Source organism: Cygnus olor, chromosome 2 (assembly GCF_009769625.2).
Source record: "Cygnus olor isolate bCygOlo1 chromosome 2, bCygOlo1.pri.v2, whole genome shotgun sequence".
Classification (NCBI taxonomy): Eukaryota; Metazoa; Chordata; class Aves; order Anseriformes; family Anatidae; genus Cygnus; species Cygnus olor.
The window spans coordinates 134770062-134790784 of NC_049170.1; the positions used below are offsets into that span (position 1 = coordinate 134770062).

Consider the following 20723-nt stretch of genomic DNA (forward strand, 5'->3'; position numbering starts at 1 on the left):
AAGTAGAAAGAGGTGTCCTTTGAGTGCAGCCAGGAAAACTGAGGGAAGACCTCCTAAACTGGAGCACACCACTTGGGGAGAGGTGTCCCAGGGCGGGCTTCCAAACAGAGGCCATTTGATCCCTTGAGGTCTTTGAGGGCAGTTTCTCTTTCTTTCCCTTTTTCTTTCTTTCTTTCTTTCTTTCTTTCTTTCTTTCTTTCTTTCTTTCTTTCTTTCTTTCTTTCTTTCTTTCTTTCTTTCTTTCTCTCTCTCTCTCTCTCTCTCTCTTTCTCTCTTTCCCTCTTTCTCTCTTCCTCTCTTCCTCTTTCTTTCTTTCTTTCTTTCTTTCTTTCTTTCTCTCTCTCTCTCTCTCTCTCTCTCTTCCTTCCTTCCTTCCTTTCCTTCCTTTCCTTTCCTTTCCTTTCCTTTCCTTTCCTTTCCTTTCCTTTTCTTTTCCTTTCCTTTCCTTTCCTTTCCTTTCCTTTCCTTTCCTTTCCTTTCCTTTCCTTTCCTTTCCTTTCCTTTCCTTTCCTTTCCTTTCCTTTCCTTTCCTTTCCTTTCCTTTCCTCTCTTTCTCTCTCTTTCTCTCTCTTTCTCTCCGTTCTCTCTCTCCCAATGACTTGCCCCATAGCACGGAGGACGCACACGAGGACCCAGCCACCGACGGGCGGAGCTTGCGGCCCGGCCCCCCGGCAAAGCAGCCATCCCCGGGGCCGGGGGAGCGGCGGCGGGGCCGGGAGGGGGCCGGGGGTGCCGGGGCTGCCGCCCCCCTTCCCCTCCTGGCCCCGCCGCTCCGGGCGGTGGCGGCGGCTGCGGCGGGCGGATGGCGGCGGAGCTGGGCGCGGGGCTGCGCATCTTCCGCGATGTGAGTACGGGGCACAATTGCCGTCATGACCCCCAAAGGCAGCAATTGAAGGCGTTTAACGGATGAGGGTCTCTCTCTCTCTCTTTTTTTTTTTTTTTTTTTTTTTTTTTTTTTTTTGTGAGGCTTTGATTTCCTCCTCGGGGTGGAAGGGGGTGAAGCCGGAAAAGGCTGTGTGTCTTTTCCTTTTCCTTTTCCTTTTCCTTTTCCTTTTCCTTTTCCTTTTCCTTTTCCTTTTCCTTTTCCTTTTCCTTTTCCATTTCCATTTCTTTTTCCTTTTCCCCTTTCCCTTTCCCTTCTCCTTTCTCTTTTCCTTTCTCTTTCCCCTTCTCTTTCCTCTTCTCTTTCTCCCTCTCCTTTCCCTTCTCACTCTTTCCCTTTCCCTTTCCCTTTCCCTTTCCCTTTCCCTTTCCCTTTCCCTTTCTCCTTCCCCTTATTCCTTTCCCTTTCCCCTTATTGCTTTCCTTTTCCATTTCCTTTTCCCCTTTCCTTTCCTTTTTTTTTTTTTAATGTCCAATATCTATGCTGGGAAATGAGTTTCCTTCCAACAGCGTGCGTGTGTCAGGAGAGCAGGTTAGCAAGTTGGGGCTGGTTAGGAGAGGCACTGGGTGAAAGCACTGTCATTTTTCGAAATGCATTGCTTGGATTTTTACTTTTTTTTTTTTTTTCCTGAGCTTTTCTCTAAAGAGTTTATCACCCTGCAGAAGTGTGGAGTTTTTTCCCAAAGTGTCCCGTTAGGCCCTGACGGATTTGAGATGCCCAGGGTCGATGTGCAGAGCGGCACTGAGCCCTCAGCCCTGTAAAAGGGAGCCGGGCGAGGCAGCAGCAGGAGCATTTGTCCATCATGCCCCTCAGGGGTGCTGTGCTGGACCATCGCCAAGGGCTCAGCATCTCACAGGGTGCAGGTGCAATGGTTTTTGTCTAAGCTTGCCTTGTACAGAGCATTTTTTTGGTCCAACGCAAGTCCAGCATAAAAGGCAAACTCCAGCCCAACAATCTCTAAAGTATCCTCTGTCCTTCAGGAGTCTTAAAAATCTTAAAAAAATATCTTAAAAATCTTAAATCTTAAAAAAAACCTGTGTACCTATGTACCTTCATACCATTCACAGCCTACTAATAGCTCTGACCTAGTTCAGACCAACTCTTATACCAGGGTTAGTCCAGAACTTCAGCTGGAAAGGGCATGTTATGTATTAAAACTTGTCTTAAGGGCCCTCTGTCTAGATTTTTTATCTAATGCAACCACATTCACATCTCAAGGCTTCTCCCCAAATTATTTCAAACAGCATCTTACTTAAGCCATGTCTGCTCACCTACTGATTTCTCTAGCCTCTATAAGAAATAATTTAAAACAGACTCTTTGTTGACTTACTATTTCCATTCAAGTGTACAATGAAAACACAGCTTTTTAGTCTCAATTATTTCTTTAAAGAGAGGCAGGAGAATTATAGGCATAGATTGCAAAGACAGAAGAGAAACAGGGTGCCATGAAAGAGTTAAAGAACCTGGAAGTGGAGCTTGCTCCCAGTTTAGTTCAATACACTGGGTTGGGAAGCTGCAGATGGGCAGAATATCTGACAAACTGAAAACTTATCTCACCCAACGTAAAACATTTCATTCCAATCAAAATCACTTGTGTAATTTTAGCAATTTTTAAACCATTGTCAGGTTTTGATTTATGGATTTGTGCCATTCACAAAACTAGGAAAGGGATGGGGTTTGAGGGGCTACATCTGCACTTCTGCTCCTACATGCAAAAGAAAAGCTTGGATGCTTGAATTGAAATCCCAGCTCTGCCTGCTTGAGAGCAGGGACTGGATGCTGGAGCCCCTTCCTCCTTTGGGAGCACACTCATATCACAGATATTCTGGAGTGTGCAGTTCTCTGATGACCCCTCATTGAATTACCTCCACCTGTAGAAACACTTAGACCAGTAGCAAGAGATTGCTGGTAGGGCTGCATGGAAAGGGCGAATGCTGAGGTCCTGGTCCCACTGGGAGTCAGGCAGAGACCTAGTGGGAATGAGCCCTGATTTGTAATGCAACCTCCTCCCTGCCTTTGTGTCAAAATTCCTACCAAGTGTCCAAACAATTTTAGCATTTCCATAGGATGGCAGTGTTATTTTTTCACCAAAAATATATTTATCCAGATTTTTTTGCCACCTTGAAACCATATTTATGGGGCACTGCTAGTCAATTGAAGCTCCCAACCCTACACATCCATAAGATGGAGCAGCCAGCCCTCTTGCTCACGTAGGTGGCTCGCCCAAGGTGTGAGCTGCATCGCCTGGTGTGGCTGTAGTGGACGGTCTGGCTCTGCAAGGGCCATTGCTTCTTGTGGCACAAGCCACTCTTAATCCATTAATAGTGCTTGGGTCCATGCTGGGCATATTTATCACCTATCGGAAGCACACCTTGCCCTTTCCCATCAGAGATGCTTGCACATATGCCTAGCATGGGCAGCTCAGCCCAGGCACTCCCAAGGTGAGGAGCAGGATCCAGCCCTAGCCCCTTTGATATGCATCGGCTGGGGCGCACCCACCGTTCCCTTTTGTCACATGTAATTGGGCAGAACAAAGCCCAGTCCTTTCCTTTAGATCTCACAGCATTAGTTTTCTCTGCTGTCTCCAAATATCACAAATCTCTCAATTTCCAGCTGGAGAAAACAAAACAAAACAAAAACAAACAAACAACCCCCCCCCCAAAAAAAAAAAATTATGCCAAACCTTTCAGTGCTGTAGCTCTCTTTGCCATCCCTGCTCACATACAGCTGCTCCTCTGGAGCACCATGCAATCCTGGCAGGTGGGCACACTGCCAAGCACTCTTGACTTTTCGTTCGGGTGACAGGAAAGGAAAGAAGGTTGCTTGCCAGTGATAGGGGAGAATGACTAACAACAACCCTCCACAAAATCCAGCCAAACCATGAATCTAAGACGGTATTTTACGTGTTAAAGACTCTGGAAAGATTTTATTGTATTCTAATAAAAATGCTTTGAATGCTCTTTCTTTTGCTCTGCATTTAGTTTTTTGGCCAAATGGTTTTAGTTAGCATTAGGAGGAAATTTCCAGTCTAGAGTAAATATTTAAAAACTCTGAACACTCCAGTCTGAAAGCTGATTTATCTGAGAATACAGGGTGGGAAGGTGTCATCTCACTAAGTTATTTCATACTGCACATGCCATAAACGGGGCCCAGTGCAAAGTTCAGCTCAGAGGCCATAAATGAAATCATGGAAGTGGGTCACAGTTTTGCTACTTCCTTCTGCTTTTCCTCTCCCCTTTCTTCTAAACCTTTTTTCTACTATCAGAGCAACCCGAGATTTGCTCCCACACAGCTGACATTGCTGCCTCCCACCCCCAGTCTGATCCCTTTGTGCCACCCAGCTCCTCTCCTGCCTTTTCCCCTTGCCTCCTCCACCCACCCAGGCCCCGCGTCTTTCTCACCATCTTGGATGCGCAGAGCATCCTCATACCTCCCTCACTCTGCTTCCTTACACTGCTTCTCTCTACCCCAAGTCCCGAATCACCATGGCCATACGGAATCAGGTTTTGTGCCTGGACATCGCCCTCACAAGCTATATGCAAAATAGAAAATAAAGCTGTTTTTTTCTGGTCTTGTTTTTCTCTACACACAGCACAGGAGGAGTTAAAGAAAGCAATACTGTGAGAGAAGGATTGGAGGCATGCTAAAGGCTTTTCAGTTTTATGCAGTCTTGTGAAACATGGTGCAGCACTCAAACTGTTAATGCCCATTAAACACAGCATTGTGTGCTACTAACCCATGCTAAAACAAAAGTGATTCCTTTCTCTCTTTTTATTTAGATACTGAGAAGAGCAGACAAGAATGGTAAGACTACTCACTTGTCTTCTCCCCTTCCTTTGGAAAAAATATCCATCATTGATACAGCCTCTCAAATCACTCTTTAAACATCCTCACAAGAAAAACAGCCATCTCTCATGTCATTTAATGCTTTCTGTAGGCTCAGTGCAATGTATATCATCATGCACTGATCCTCCTGATGTGTTCCTTAAGGACAGATCTTTTGCTTTCACGATTTGGCATGTGTGTTTGATTTGCACTTTGGCTGCATGTGGGTGTTTTCTTAGCGACATTATGTTCCTAAGAAGTTTTGAAATATTTGGTAGTAGCTCCATCTTATTACTTTTTTAAAACACCAGAGGCCATATCCAGCAGTCACATTTGTGTTTCCTACATTTTGCATTTATATGTTTGTTCTGCATGTCAGCAGGCAGAGTAAAGCCTTGAATTCAACTTGTATATTTACAACACAGGGCTGTCATTTTGTGCCACGTCCCTACCAGAGAAATGACACCACTGCCACAGAGAGTGTGAGATGGAGTGTTACGAACTCTGCTACTACCACAGAAGGGCTTACCCTATTACACAGATAACCAGAGACAGATCTTACAGGATAGGAAGGAAATACAAGCTCCCTGTTATTTATCCGTGCAATACCAAAGTACAGGAAGAAGGTAGACATGACTTCCTGCAGAAGCACGTGCCAGACTTTGGTCTTCTCCTGAAACGCTGAACCCACAGCGCAGAGAGGTTTAACCCTGGTGAGGAACTCCCAGTCAGTCCTCAGAAGTCAGTTATTGGGCAGTTTTGACAAAGTTCACCCCGGTGTTTGAAGGCACAACAAATGCCATTGAGAACATAGAGAGGGTAGCTTTCCAGGAGGCTGCACTGGGCAGTAAGGGGCTACCAAGCGGCTTGGTGGTACAGCCAAGCCTGTCGAATAAGAGGGCGGTCCTACCCCACAGCCCACCTCTGATGGTGTGTGCCTGCTCCAGCTTGTGTGCAGCACCCGGCATTTCCCAATAAACCACGGCAGGCACATCCAGAGAGCTCAGTGCTCTGTCCCAGCCCTGGTGGATCCACAGCACTTCAGTGGTGAGGACTTCCAGTCCTATTTCAGGTTACCCCCCATTTATTACTTATACTTTACTACTAAAATAGGGGAAACAGTTCACACAGTCAGTGACAAACTTGCTTGTTCCAGAAGCCACATCAGCCCCAGAGACTTCAGTCACTGGAGTTCACAGCTATGTATGGATGCTTTACGCCATCTTATTGGGGGAAATGTGGCTGAGATCAACCACTTTACTTCAATTAATTCGAGTCCATAAACTTGAAATGGTTTCAGCTCTTATGTGCTTAATTATGTTTGCTCAACCATCAATTGCCTGTGGGACTTCCACTTTGCTAATCTAGCACTGCACAAGCTCCTGCCACATTATTAGGGAGCAGATTGGCTTTAAGGCTGGGATGTTAAGTAGCTTCTCAGAAAGGTTATTGGAAATTTGAACACGTATCTAACATGTTTGCACTGTTGTCAACACAGATAATTAACTCTTGTTAATTAATGGGATATTTACAATTTCAGTGTTACCTTCTGTGCTACGGAAAAACAAGTATTGGCTTACAGTAACAAATACTAAGTTCCTGTCCCTGACACGATCTGTTAAGTTCTCCCATACACTTTTAATAGGACTCTCTCAGAGCTGCCATATTCATTTTCCTGTGAGATTATAATACCCCCAAAGCAGCTAATCATCAAAAACCTTACTAGGTACTTGTTTGACAACAAGAAAATAATGCATTGAGAAAGTTGGATTGAACTGAAAGATGGGAGCATTATAAGAGAGAGTGTTTTTGTCGTGGACTTACAGACTGTGAGATTTCAGGTTTGCCTTCCACAGCAAGGAAAAAATTAAAATAAAATAAAATAATAAAATAAAATAAAATAAAATAAAATAAAATAAAATAAAATAAAATAAAAAAGACTCCAGAGCCAAGAAGTCTTGCTGATTTGCTGTTACTCAGACATATCACAATGATTTATGACAACTGGGCTTAAATGAGTAACTACTTTATCAAATAGTCATTCCCCCATTTAAAAGAAGCCATACAAACTCTATTTCTTTGGTGGTGGTGGCTTCTTTCTCTGCCAGCCCAGGTACGTGTATCATTCTATTACCAGTCCATTTCTGGAAATATCCACAGCTTTCTCAAGATGATCAGCTTCATAAACTCTATTTGTAGTTCATGGCTGAGCAGCTCCACTCGGTATGGATCAGATCAACACTTCTCCAGCAGCTGAAAAGGTCATGTGATTTTCTTAGAGGGAGATCATGGCACACAAAAGGGATATCACACTTCTAAGAAATGTATGGTTCATAATATTAACAAAAGCCACAGAAAACCCTGAGGTAAAAAAGCAATTTCATAAAGGTGAGATGTTGCACATCAACATTTTTATAAAAGGAGAAGTTTCGGTTTTGCATGTCAAAGTGAAGTTTTGGTCTAGTTTACTTTACAAAACTCCATGTGTTCAAAGGAAACAATGTGGATTTGAACAGAATTAATTTGGAAAAAAATCATCTAAAGGAAAGTTCTTCATTTAATTAATTTCTTTTGCTATTTAAAGCAAAATCAAACTCACTAAATTCCTTTCAAAAAGTAAAATCCTGTCCCCGCCTAGCAGGGGGGAAGTACAGAAATATGCAAAACTGGAACTGCCAAATGCAGTCTTTCTTAGGCAAGAAAAAAAAAAACAAAAAACCCTCATCTCACAGTCAGCACTGGTTGCCGCATGTGTGTGACCTTCTGATATGCTAAGAGGGACCTGAGGCACCCCATGAGCCTTGCAGTGATTTGCCAACAAATGAGACAATATAAGTTGGTAAAGGTCACCCTGGGGCCCCTTCTGCCCTTGCAGCTTTGATATGCACCCTGCTTGCATGGCCTTGTACAATAATTCCTTCCTGTTAGCACAGGAAGGGAAATTCAGATATAGGCTCTCTTGCAAAAATCCTATTGTGAACAGTCTGACTGTCAAAATGCCCGTGTCTCCCTTTGCCTGTGTCATGGGGGTCATTTCTGTTCCTGTCCTCCTGTGGGAAAAGGAGGCTGCTCTTGCCTTTTGGCAGTGTTTCTACTTTATTATCTCCAGCTTGTTTGTGATGGGAGTCTGGCTGCTTCAGATCTAAATCCATATGGAGGTGGAAAAAAAATGATCACAAGCCCAGCAGCATGTTATGCTCCACAAGTTATGAATTGATATTTATGGTCTTCTTCCAAATGTATAGCTCCCACCCCTAATCCCTTGGCTCAGCCCCAAGCAGGAGTTAACTCAAAGGGGCAGCTCTAATACAGCAGGCCCAGAGAAGATGGTTTGTATGCAGTCGCTGTCATTGATTTGCAAATACAACTCAACTGTTATGACCAAACACTGAGACACGGAGTATAAGCAGTATCTCAAATATCCGTAAAGCTCCTAAGAGGAAAATATTTGAAAACACCAAAGGTAATAATTTCTATAGAAGCAGAGACTTAACAAAAAAAAAAAAAAAAAAAAAGCCTTAACTGGAAGGAGCACAGCAAATATTATGCTGCAGGCAGTCAAGAATAACTGCAACCAAATGATGAGGGAAAATTTAAAAAATGACTAGACAGAGCAAGACTAAGTCTCCAGAGAAGGCTGAACCTAAATATCAAACACCCAGCACAGAACAGCAACAAAATGTTATAATACCAAAATCAAAGCATTTATGTTTGGTTTATTTTTTTCCTCTGGCATTTCAAACAAGCACTCACTCAAAGCTTTTTTTCCCTTCTAAAATATATAAATTTTAATTATTTAATTGAAATAGAACCCGTAAAATGTAAACTGCAGCCAGATGAGGCTAGTCTTATTCTGTCGTATGTCTTCATTCAGCACCCGGTAATGTCCATGATACAGAGCAGGGACGTAACATTTCTTTTTAAATGTAGAATTCAAACTGTATAAAATAGTGTTATAATATCAACAGCGTCTTCTCTCCTGCCTTTAACGTAAGAAACAGATGAAAAGTCCTCCAGTGCCCACCGGAAAGAACCCAGAACTCCAGCAGCAGCAAAACTGTTGTTGATTGCAGTGGCCTGGGGATTTCAGTACAGCTCTGAAACCATGCCTGAAATATCAGCCTGACAAGAGACTGTGTGTCATCAGTAAAGGATTCTGTAAAATAAGGTAACAGAGTGCAGCGGTGACATCCTACAGCTTCCGCTGGCTTCAGCAACCGAAGGGACTGATTCACGGAGTGCACACATGAGTCACCTGCCAAGATTTCCACAGAATAACCAAAAAGCCACAGAGCTGCACCTGCGCTGTGATCAAGAGGAAATCTCACAACTCTCAGTCTAGACTCAATTTGGCAAAGGTCAAAATAGATGTTTTCTTATTCATTATTCACTGACGGTGTCATTGCAGAACAAACACTGGCTCTGCAGATGAGTCCTCCGGCAGCTGTGCCTGCTGGTGGCTCCAAGTGAGCTCTGGCACAGCTCCCACCTGCCCGTCTGGCTGCCTCCTGACAGCAGTCCTCAGGTACTGATTTAGCAGCTCTGGTTTGTAAGCCAGAGTGCTAACTTAAGCCATCCCCGAGGACAGATTGAATATGCTGGAGAGAGGCTGGGGAAGCACCTCAGGGAGGTGATCTTTTGAATCACTCTAATGTGGACCATCAGAGTCAGTCTGGAGGCTTTATGAATATTTCCACTTATGGGAATAAACTTTATTTTCAAGGAAAGGTTTAGAATTAGACCAAAACAAAGCATGGCATGTCCCTGATTTCAGTATTTTTTCCTAGTCCAGTATCTCCTAACTGGGAGCCTCAGTGTCCTGTCATCTCATGGGACCTCCAGCTTGCCCACAAATTGCTCCAGCAGCTCTGCTCAGTGGCAGCTGCAGCAGTGCCTGGGCTCTCCTCTCCATACACATGGGCTGACCAGATATGTCACAACATGCCAGGGTCTCAGGTCCTGTGTGCCCCTCCTTGAGAAAAACGCCTACATGCAGAAATCCCTTGGTGAAGCTCTAAGTGATGTGATACCCAGAAGGGCCAGGTCTTAATATCACAGTGGCTCTGTATGAGCTGTATGTCTAATGGATCCCTTCAAAGAAAATATATCCTGAATTGGAGTCAGAACACAGAAATTCTTCAAACAGCTGCATTGCAGATTTGAGCTCCCAAATTGTTCTATCAGTACTGATAAAATGGGTATTGTAAGGCAAAGCTCTCATAGCATAGACTCCAGGGGCTCTCACCACACTTTCCAACCATCTGGATCCACAGGCACCACACCAGCCCAGGCTTTGCCCAGGGTGGGATTCCCCATCCTACCTCCCTGGGACCCTCAGATTCTGTGGGGCTGGACCCTGCACTCCAATATCCATCAGCTGGGCTCCCATCAGCAAATGCCATTTGGGGTGCAGACACACAGACCTGCCCTGCACTCAAAGCACATTACTGAAGCCACCACACTCTGCAGCTTATCTTCTTCACAGCTATGTTGGGAGCATTTAAATGAACAGGATTCGGCCAACACTAGGTCTTCTTCCTGTTTATCCCCTGGGACCACTCGATTACTTGTGCTAAACTTTTCCTGCACAAGATTCTACTGCATCAATCTACCTAAATACATCTCAGAAACATTATTTCTGGTTATATGAGCACTTGATACAGATCATAGTGAAAGAAAGCTTAGTGCATTTGCCCGAAATCTTCTTAGGTGTCCCCTTATGCCTGGAACCTAGTGGATGTTATCAGCATACTCTCTGGCACACTGAAATTTGTTATTTTGTCAGCTCTTCCTTGGTCTCATTCCAACCTATGTGCTATGTACCAATACATCAAGTTTTCTGCAACTTTTTGCATCTGTTTCAGTGCTTATCCCCCATTTTATTTGTGTATAGGGCTGAGAAATGGCAATATCTTTTAGCTCTGATCCTAACCTCTTACGCATATCCATACAGCAGGTATGTACTGTCAGTCTGCTTGGGCTGGCTCTGCTTTTAGACTCCCAGCCCACCAGGGTGAGTCCTGGGATCAGCTTTAGTGCCTTGGGGTTTTCCTTCCCTCAGCTCTTCTGAGTGGAGTAAGCCATATGAGCTCCATCTGACATGGCTCCTGCTGCATAAATACTGGTTGGAAGCTCATCTGTGGAGCCCGCAGCTTCACGTGTGCTGTGTCAGCAAGCATGCTCTCTGCTGGGGAGGGCTTGCAGCCCTAACCAGAAGCCCAAAATAGGTGGGAGTGGAAGCTGTTCTCTTACCCTCTGGCTTTTGCTAGAATCTCTGCAAGACACCCTGTTTTCCTTGCATCACTGTAACCTCCTTTGCTGGCTGCAGACTCATCATTTGCCATCATCTTTGGTCATGGAGACGCCAAATATATATTACTAGAACCTTTTGTTCATTGTTTGCTTGAGTTAGTTTTGCTCACTAAAGTCATCTTTCAACTCAGAAAGAGAGTACATATGTGGCTTTCCTCTGTCAGAAGTGTTGTCCACTGAAGTCATGGATGATTCAAAATAGAGTCTAATTGTGTTTCTGGAGTTCTGGGGGATGTTGCTTGGGCCTATTTTGCACATAAAACATCTATTCAATAGAAAGATGAGTTTTCAGGGAATAAATGTAAGAACACGATTGCATCCTGAAGGAAGGCTCCTCTGAAACACCATGTAAATATAAAACTTGCAAGTGCTACATGGGGAGATACATTTTATTGTTTATATTTCTGTCTGCCAGCTGGGAGCCTTTGAGCTCCAAGGAGGTCAGGGAACTGTGCTTGTTTTTGAAGAAATTATGCTTTTGAAAACCATCAAAGACATGCAAGAGCAAGCAAGGCTTGCAAAACAGCTTCTTGGAGATAATGTTGCCAGCACAAACATTGCTGAAGGCTGATTTGTCCAAGGGATGTTTAGCTTCAGAAAAGTTTCTCTTTCACAAATCATCCATCCCCTGTCACTTTGCCAGTGACAAAGATTGAAGCATCTGTAAGAGACGTTCCAGCTCAGCTGCTCTGAAATGCTTAAACCGGACAGGATTTATCTGGGACTTCGCTTTGTCTGAGCAGCAAAGCGTGCCCATGGGGAGGGAGTGCTGAGGGGATGGAATGCATCCTTTAAAATAAAAGTCATGCTGGAAACTAGAAAAACACATTGGCTAGGCAAACATGTCTTCAATTAAACAGTAGAAGGAACACTTGCTAGCAGATTGGGTCTGAGCTTCATCTGAGCACCAAAGAGATGCTGGAGTGGCCTGGGCCACCAGCAGCTCAGACCCTAGTTACACTAGCTAAACAGTTATACAAACTTAGAGAAATAACCCAAAAAAACAGTTGTTTCTTTTTTTATTATTATTATTATCAGTAAATGCGACTGCTTGAAGTCTGTAAGTAAGCAAATAGGTTCAAAGCTCCTTAGTTTTTGCCAGCAACGACCTTAGTGATGTGTCAGAGATAAGCCTTTCAAAGCCCTATTGAGAATAAATAGCAACAAAGCAAAAGGGAATCTCTGCTTTTGGATGATAAAATACAAAGAAAATAGCTAAAGTGTCCAATCTGGCTGTTGGCAGATTAATGATTTTGTGGATTGATGTAAAGCCAATGATCCTGAAGAAAAGAGATAAATAGGCAGATGTTTCAGGTTTTTATTTATTTTATTTTTTGTCATATCTAGTCTGTTCTATGAGTAAACTCATATGTTTACCTCAGGAAAGTTGCCAACAGTCACTGGTTTCTTGGGTGTGTGTATAAGTCGTGCAAAACACCCTGCCCAGCAGAGGCTAAAGCTGCAGAGGCAGTTTGATTAAGCAATTGATTATATCTGTAATAAGCCAAAGGAAGCATAGCTGTGAAAATTAGCTTGTTTCAGTACGCTTGGTATTTAATATTCATTCTCTGTAACCAGTGCCAACTGGCAGATGTATTTAGATTGCCAATTAGGTAATCATAGCAGTTCTGTCAAAGAAAATTGCCTACCTTCAGCACAGTATTGTGCCATCTTGGTTTATAGCTCTTCTAGATCTTGCCATTATATTTTGATCATAATGATGATTATCTCCATCTACAATCTGTCTTTTCATATGAAACATTTCAAAATGTTTTTGTTGAAGCAGACATTCAATTAGTCCAATTTGAATCCTCTTGAAGATTATGTACTTGAAGCCATATATTCAAATCAAAGAAATTATGAAATAAGAACAAGTAAAAGAGTGAAGAAACTCCTCATCTCTACTTTTCAAATGTTCATGCTGCCATACATCATGTAGTTACAGGGTTCAGATACTGCCTTTATAATGAAAACTTCACCACTATAAAATTAAGCTGCAATATTGTGAACTAATTTGGTGCTTAGGGCATCTTAGCCTTATCCTCTACAGTTGTTTTGTGCCTGTGAGTGATTCATTAAGTTACTGAATGAAGAAAAAGAGCCAAGTGAACTCAAATTTAGTGCTACCCAAACAGAGTTATAAACTCTTAGGCTCTGAACTTATTGTCTGTGCTTCATGCAAAGGCTCAATAAGTTTAGATAAGTTAATATTTAACTTCTAAGTTACTGCTTTACCATTCCAACTTCTAAGTATAGCAAAAGGTGGATCTTCTTTCTGTTGGTTTTGTTTGCTGATTATCAGTCTTGCATTTAAACCTCAATCAGATACACTAGTCAACAGGGATCAGATTGCCATAACTCTTTACATGGAGTCGTGGATTTGTCTCAGCCTGACCTAGGGACTTCTCCTGAAGTCTCCCCTGTCCAGAGAAGAAAAGAGGGCACTTCCTCTTCAGGACAGAAGTATCCGCTGCTACTGAGGAATCCCTGATCAAATCTCATGGGCCTCAGAGGGATCAGCTTTTAATTTATAACTTTTCTTTTTTTTTTCTTTTTTTTTTTTTCTAATATCCTCTCCCTGCTGACAAGCATTGGTTGGTTTCTGGCATCATCTTCTATACAATGTTATTCAAAGACCCATCTAGGCTCTAGTTCATTTCAGCAACCAGAATTATCATACATTTTTTCCTTTAATTGGTTCCTTAGCCTTAGCCTGGAATTACATATTCAAGAAAAAAATTAGTTGTGCTGCCTGCCATTTGTTAAATACTCATTTTGACATGATCAGAGACCTGAGTTGATAGAGTCTAATGCTCTCTACGTCCCAGAGTCTTACTTTCCAGAGCAAACAATAGCCTGAGTCTGCTGCTTCTTTCACTGAAACCATGGCCAGCCTATGGGCAGGACAGGCTGTCCAAATTGTAGTACATTTTATCCATTTATGATGTCATTATTCAAACAACAACAACACAACAAATAAACAAAACTAACCAAATAAACAAACCATGAAAAATCTGTGTTTATTAAAAGGTATCTTCGGTATAGTATCTTCTCTGGAATTTCAGACATGCCTAAGGGAGGTGAAGTACAAATATGATCCTTACTTCAATGAAACACTGCAGTATTCATTAGATTACTTTAGAAAGTGTATTAGTATAATAGTATAGTAGAAAATTTAATAGATACTTTAGAAAGTATTCATGGTTATGCACAGACTGATCTGACAAAAGGAGGGTAGAACCTCAATGTAAAGTGGTAACAGCCTGGAAATACCAGATAATTTATCTTGTCTTAACGCATCTCAACTCAAGGATTTTGTCTCATGTAGTCAAGGGCTTGCTATAATTAAAGCTAAATTAAGACAAGGATGAAACAGACTCTGCTAAATAATGTAGTAGAGATTGTAATAAGGACTCTTTCCTCTTGATTCAGTGTACATCTGTTTACTGTTCTTCTAAATATTGTCATATGGTACTTCCCCTCCCTCTGAGTTCCATTAGTCTTGTAGACACTTCCCAACAACATGAACATGTTATTGATGATGATCAGGATCCATGTGGAGATTGTTTTTGTCCCAAACAAACATTAGCACCAGGTACTCAGAGAATAAAAAGTCAACTTCTTCATGGTTGGGTTTCTCTATATATTACATGGTCAATTTGAATTCTGTCTGAAAATCCATCTGCAGATCTCGACTGACTTCTGATATATGTCCAAAATAGTTTTCTCATTCCTAAAGTTTTGTGTAATCACCAGACAATTTACATGCTGGCAAATAAAATGTATTTTCTATGCTGACCAAGAAAATGAATTGAGATTCTTTGTAGTGGAAGAGGACATGAAGCTGGCTTCTTATTCCATTCCTATTCCAGTCAAGCTTTTTAAATTTGTTTTGTTAGTTCCACTCCAAGCACAGAGCTTTTTGAAAAAGACATATTTTATGAAGAAAGAGAGAATCAAAATGCTGCAGACCAGTGCTGTGTATTTATTAACATCCTTAGGCAGACAGGACAGCCAGGGTCAGGTCCCTGATGCTATTGAATTGTGCACTTGAGTCTCAGTCTCCCATGCAGGAGGCAGTGAGCAGAAAGAAATAAAATTAAAATAAAATAAAATTTAATTTAATTTAAAAAAAAAAAAAAAGAAAGGGAAATAAATAGATAGCTCTATTTATTTCAGTGACAGCTTCATTGAAACACCATGCTCCTTCAAGAAATCTTTGGTTTTACAGTTTCCTGGGGTTTCTCTGTCTCTGGAAGCCACTGATCTTCCATGCAGAGGTAGGGACATGGACAGGGAGCAAGCAGGAAGAAGTGTGGAACAGCATGGGGAGAAGCCACAATGAATGGGTTAAGAGCAAAGACAGGAGGATTGTCTTTACGTGTTTGTCAGTAAAGATTTACTAAATCCAAACTATCTTTGTCTGAAAGATGAGAAGGAGGAAGAATAACAGAATTATCAGGCAAACTGAGAACTGAAACTACAACAGCTGGTGCATTTAACACGTTCTTTACAAGACTTGATTAAATATATAAAGTTTATACATTTAATCTGAAGAGCTAGTTGTTTTTTTTAATAGCTTCCTCTTCTATTGCTTGAAGTAAAAAAGCAAAACCACAAATGAAACTATGGCACTTTCCATTTCTTCTTTTTTTTTTTTTTTTTTTCTTTTTCCAGATGATGGAAAACTGTCCTTTGATGAATTCAAAGCTTACTTTGCTGATGGAATTCTGAGTGGAGAAGAACTACATGAACTTTTTCACACAATCGATACACACAATACTGAGTAAGTGTCCACTACTTACAATCAAAGTGCTACTGTCTGCATCTGAGAATGGAAAAAAGACATCAGGATGATTTTAGAAAACAAGCTGATTCAGGGAAGCTAGACTGTGTCATACTGCTCTAAACTTTACAACTTCACTATTTCTAAACATTTCAGAAATACACGTATGTTCTGATAACTGTGATTTGTGCACTAAGAACATGGGCTGGAAACTGGATGCCTTCTGTGTTCTCCTCTCATGTCAATAAGGAAGTGGGTCTGTGGCTTCCTTCAGGCTTAAATATGACTTTCTCAGCTCTTTACCACCTTCACAGAAATAAGTACTTGGACAATGATTGCTTTGGTTATTTTTTTTTCCCTGCTCAACATCTGGTCCAAGTACTCATTTCTGTGAAGCATGGTCAAGAATTGAGAAACTCATGCAAAAAGAAAAAAAAAAAAAAAGCCATCCTGTCTGGTGCTGGCATGGGATACCAAGTGTTGGTGTCATCACTTAAGCAATTTGGATGTCCCCAGTACAGTTGGTCTAAATGAGGCAACAGGCTAAGGGTACAAAGAACTTTGCTTATTACTTTCAGTAGATCCAAAATTGTGCCATTGCATTCTCTCTTGTGCTATTTATTTTTTTCTTATACACAGTGATTGAAGAAGAGAATGAATTTCCTTTTTATCCCCTTTCTGGCCATCAACAGTTATTCACAGCAGGTCTCACAGCTCTTGTTAATTAGGAGGGTGTTATTAAGCTAGTGGTTTTTAAACTGGACTATTTTTGTGGTAAAGAAGGTTGTTTATTTCTTTCTCATGGAGGTTACGGAGACATTGGGTAGCAATCACAGCATGGGTTGTGTTTCTCTCTACAAACAGTGATTACACAGAAAGTCAGTATTGCTTTTCTCATCCGTGTACAGCAGAGTAAAGTGTATGAAGATGCTATCACAGCCCAGCCTCCTATGTTCGCTATAAGAAAACCCTGGACAGTGTAATAGGACCTTATCTCATCCAGTGTCAAACTTGACTGTGTCCCTGGGGTTTATCTTACTTTCCACAGGCAAACAAAACCCACAGGCTGATATTTTGTAATTCATGTACTTCGTAAAAATCCAGACACTAACACACAATGAGATTTTACTACATTTCTTCCTCACACTCATGAACTCAGCAATTACCTTAATATTTAGGACTTGCACATTAACCCAGATAGCTCCAGACTGGCCTTTCCCCTTGGCTAGTTCCTGACAGCACTCTCCTGTGACTTTTTCTCCTTTGGATATCTGTACTACATCATTGCAACCTTCCTTTTTCCCCTTGTCCTCAGCTTCTGCTGCTCTTCCTCTGTAAACATCCAGTTTCCATGGCTGTTGTGAATCATTAGCCCTAAATATCAGCTTGGGCCCATTGCCCTGGAGACCTATAAATGACCAGATGTGATGCTGGCCATTGACTTTCCAACTGCCCTTGCAGCATAAGGCCTGAAGTTTTGTGGGAAACACTTCAAAGTTCATTCTTCCAAAGCAGCCTCACTCAAGCCCTTGTGTGCTTAAGATCTTGTCCATTTTTTTCCACCATTATTAGTCTAATAAAATGTATCCTCTCCTTACAAATTTTACCTCCCATCAGTCTAGGTGGAATTACTCTTCTTTTCCAGAAAGTGTGAAGAAAGCAAAGAAAACAATTGAAGTCTGAAATCTGATCAATATTTCACAAGTGTATGCTAGAAAATATGTATCTTAGTTTCTGATCTTTTATGAACATCTTCCAGGCACGTAAACATCAAAATTCTAAATAAGTCTTCAGGTTTTCATTATAAAAATGTTTATTAGGGGTGGGGGGAACAAAAACAAAACAAAACAAAACAAAAAACAACAACAACAACAAAAAATTAAATGAATTCACATGTTAACTATTCAAAGTGCTGCTAACTTCAACTTATTTAAATATCCAGTCTACATAGAGAAGCACAGGCCTTTGGTGTCAAAATGGCTTAGGTGTTTTTTTGTCAAGGTGTATGAAGTACTTTTCATTTGCAGTATTTTCTGTGTGATTATATGAAGACATGAGATGCCTATAGTTAGGATTCTTTCTTGGGATCTGTTCTATGCATTCCTAAAAGCATTCACATAGGCACTTAATTGATATAAACATAGGGATATATCCCCTAGGAGTTAATGTCTATATGACTCTGTGGATCTGTTTCTTAGCTCAATTATGCTTCTGTAAATCAGGAATAGCCTTCCCAGAATCATTATTTTTCAGCCCACACAAAATGAAAGCATTGGAGTGTTTTTCACAAGGCCATCCTAAAGTATCCATTATTGAAGACTCTCAGTACTGCGATGCTACAGAGAAACAGGTTTTCCTGATATATCATTCACCTTTGTAGACAGTACAGGAGAAGGAGCAATATAAACAGATTATGTTTTAGCATAAGAAAAGAAGAGAAGCTAATCATTATTCACCTAATTTACCACATTATCCTAAAGTACTTAAGTACTATAAATTTAAGGCCAAAGGCTGCAGAAGTACTGCTAAGTAATTATGGACTGTGTACAGGAGAAATAAGTGTAACATTTTAATTTCTTCAGGATTCTTAAAACCAGTGACCAGGGCTGAGGAACAAATACAATGTATGCAGTCTATCTAATCCTGGCAAAATGAATCACATGCTTCTTGGAACACCATGGGAATTTGTTTAGCCTATTACCCTTCACATCAATTTTTATCCCTGTTATTCAAAGACTCATTCATACAGGTTTGGATTTCCTCATGTTACCACATTTGTGCATGAGAGTGGGTTTATGTTACCATGATTGTGTGCGTCTACATTTGTCAGGGAACATCCTGAATGGGACAAATATCCTCAATGACCATGTAAGAACTCTATAGAAAAAAAGATAGACGTTTTATGCCTATTTTTCTTTTCTTTTTATTTACAACGCTTTTTTTTTATTATTATCATTTTGTAACATTTGTATTATTAGTATTTGTAAGTTGTTTTTTTTGTATATATTGGAGAATACCTGGATCTGAAGAATATGTAGGAATATGTAGGAAAGTGAGAATAACATTATGGTTTTCCTCCTGGGAAATCAGGGAGGCTTTGTCAAAGGCTAGAGTTATTAGCTGAGAGCAGGTAATGCAAGGGGCACAGCAGGCATGAGAGAGAGAGAGGTGTCACTGACTGGGAAAAGTCTGGCAAAAAGCATGGCACAAAAGTCACAGAGATTACATGCAGTGAAAGATCAGATTTTCATGTATTTCAGAGAGTTGAAGAGGTGGAAGACTAGGAAAACCTACTAAATTACCTTTTCCAACCAGAATAAAGGGTACTTTCTTTTGCCTGGTTATCATTTATTAGAGAGTAGAGCCTAGCTATAGATGATAAGAAAACACACTTAAATTTAAACAGTAATAAGAAGCTTTTTTTTTTTTTTTTTTTTTTTTTTTCCCCCCTGAAGTCGTTAACTGATAAAATGCTTAATGCCTGACTTTGGAGCTGAAGAGCATTCTATGCCACTTGATCTCTCTTTAAGAGAGAGGAGGCTTTAAAAAGAACTTGTAAAGGCTTTCCTTAGCACCTTTTTGCTTTTGAAAACCCTGTCATCAGGCAGGCAGCAAGATAAAGCATGCCAAGTATCAGATGGATACAGCAAAGAGAGACAGCTTGGGCAGTATAATAGGAATTCCTTATTAGGATAGCTTTCCAACAAAAATCACATGAAGCAAATATAATAAGGAGGCTGAAAGTTTACTCACTGGCATTTGCTGAAAAGGGCAGATTATGTAAAATGTCTTAAATTAACCAGCTGGCTAAGAAAAGCAGCAAAATGTTCATTGAACCTTGGAAAATTTTGTAATGCAAGCATTAGAAGAATCGTGTGCATATTAAATAATCCTAAAACTATCTATTATGTGATGTTTTCATTTGAAAATTGCCCAAGGGAATGAAATGATAATCTTTGTATGTGCCTGTAATCTCCAAGTAGTTCGTTTTTTTTTTTTTCAGTCGGGGAGGAAGAAAAACTCTACTTAGTTATGTCTCCAGTAGAAGATTTGTACAGGTTACTTAGTCTTTTTTATCCAGTTGAAATGCAGACCCTGTCAAACTCTGGGCAAATCATGTATCTTCTCTGTGCCTCACTTCCCTATTAACAAAATACAGACTGTAGCTCCATTATCCTAGGAATATTTGGTAAGGATTGAGGTTATGCAGTGTTCACGCACTGCAGTGATTTACACTGCACATAAATGCCTAGGACAGATAGCTAAGGAAGTATATCACAATCTGATAGATCATTTCTGGAGTACCTCAAGACCTCATAACCAATTTGCCACAAGAGCAGACTTCAGGTTGTTTCTACCTGCACTAAATCTTTTAACTCTGCCTGCATTCAAAACCTCACTTTCTGTGTGCAAGAGTCTTTGTGCTTCAAAGCCTGAAGATAGAAAATGGAAGCTGGCCTTGGAATGATTTCTGTGGATCTCAGAAAACCTAAATTCCCTTCTCAGCTCTGCTACAACACTCTTCCAAAAAGAAAAGATGCATAAGTATAAGGTACTTCCACTGGTTTAACATCCTTAAGGGACCTAAATTAACCAGCTGTTATTAACTAACCAAGATAATGCAACACACCTGATACAAAGACAGGCTATGGAATACCTCTAAAATAAGTGGTCATCATTTTCAATGTAATAGTAGGACAAAAATAGGGGTGATTAACTTTCCAGTAATTAAGGTTGTGTCTGCCTAACTGACTATGATTGCTGCACCTTGCTGTTTGGTGTATACAGGTCTTATCTTTTTAGAAAGAGTCAATTTGTGCTAAATTGACCATAATAACCACAAAAAAGTTGAGTTGGAATTAGATATCGTTGTATAAAATTTCCAAAAGATAGGTAGAACTGGAGGTCACTATGCTG

General features: G+C 40.9%; 1 protein-coding gene across 3 annotated transcripts in view; it reads left to right on the top strand.

Moving 5' to 3' along the window:
• The first annotated feature begins 774 nt into the window (after nt 1–774).
• The window catches only part of NECAB1 (N-terminal EF-hand calcium binding protein 1), a 62418-nt gene continuing 42469 nt past the window's right edge, over nt 775–20723 (top strand). For 2 of the 3 annotated variants that reach the window (XM_040546440.1, XM_040546439.1), the window contains exons 1-3: nt 793–844; nt 4663–4687; nt 15698–15806. In XM_040546440.1, coding sequence (XP_040402374.1) covers nt 803–844; nt 4663–4687; nt 15698–15806 — 176 coding nt within the window. In that variant the 5' untranslated portion in view covers nt 793–802. Of the gene's footprint in view, nt 845–4662; nt 4688–15697; nt 15807–20723 lie in introns of all 3 variants that reach the window. The other variant, XM_040546438.1, reaches the window with a different exon arrangement.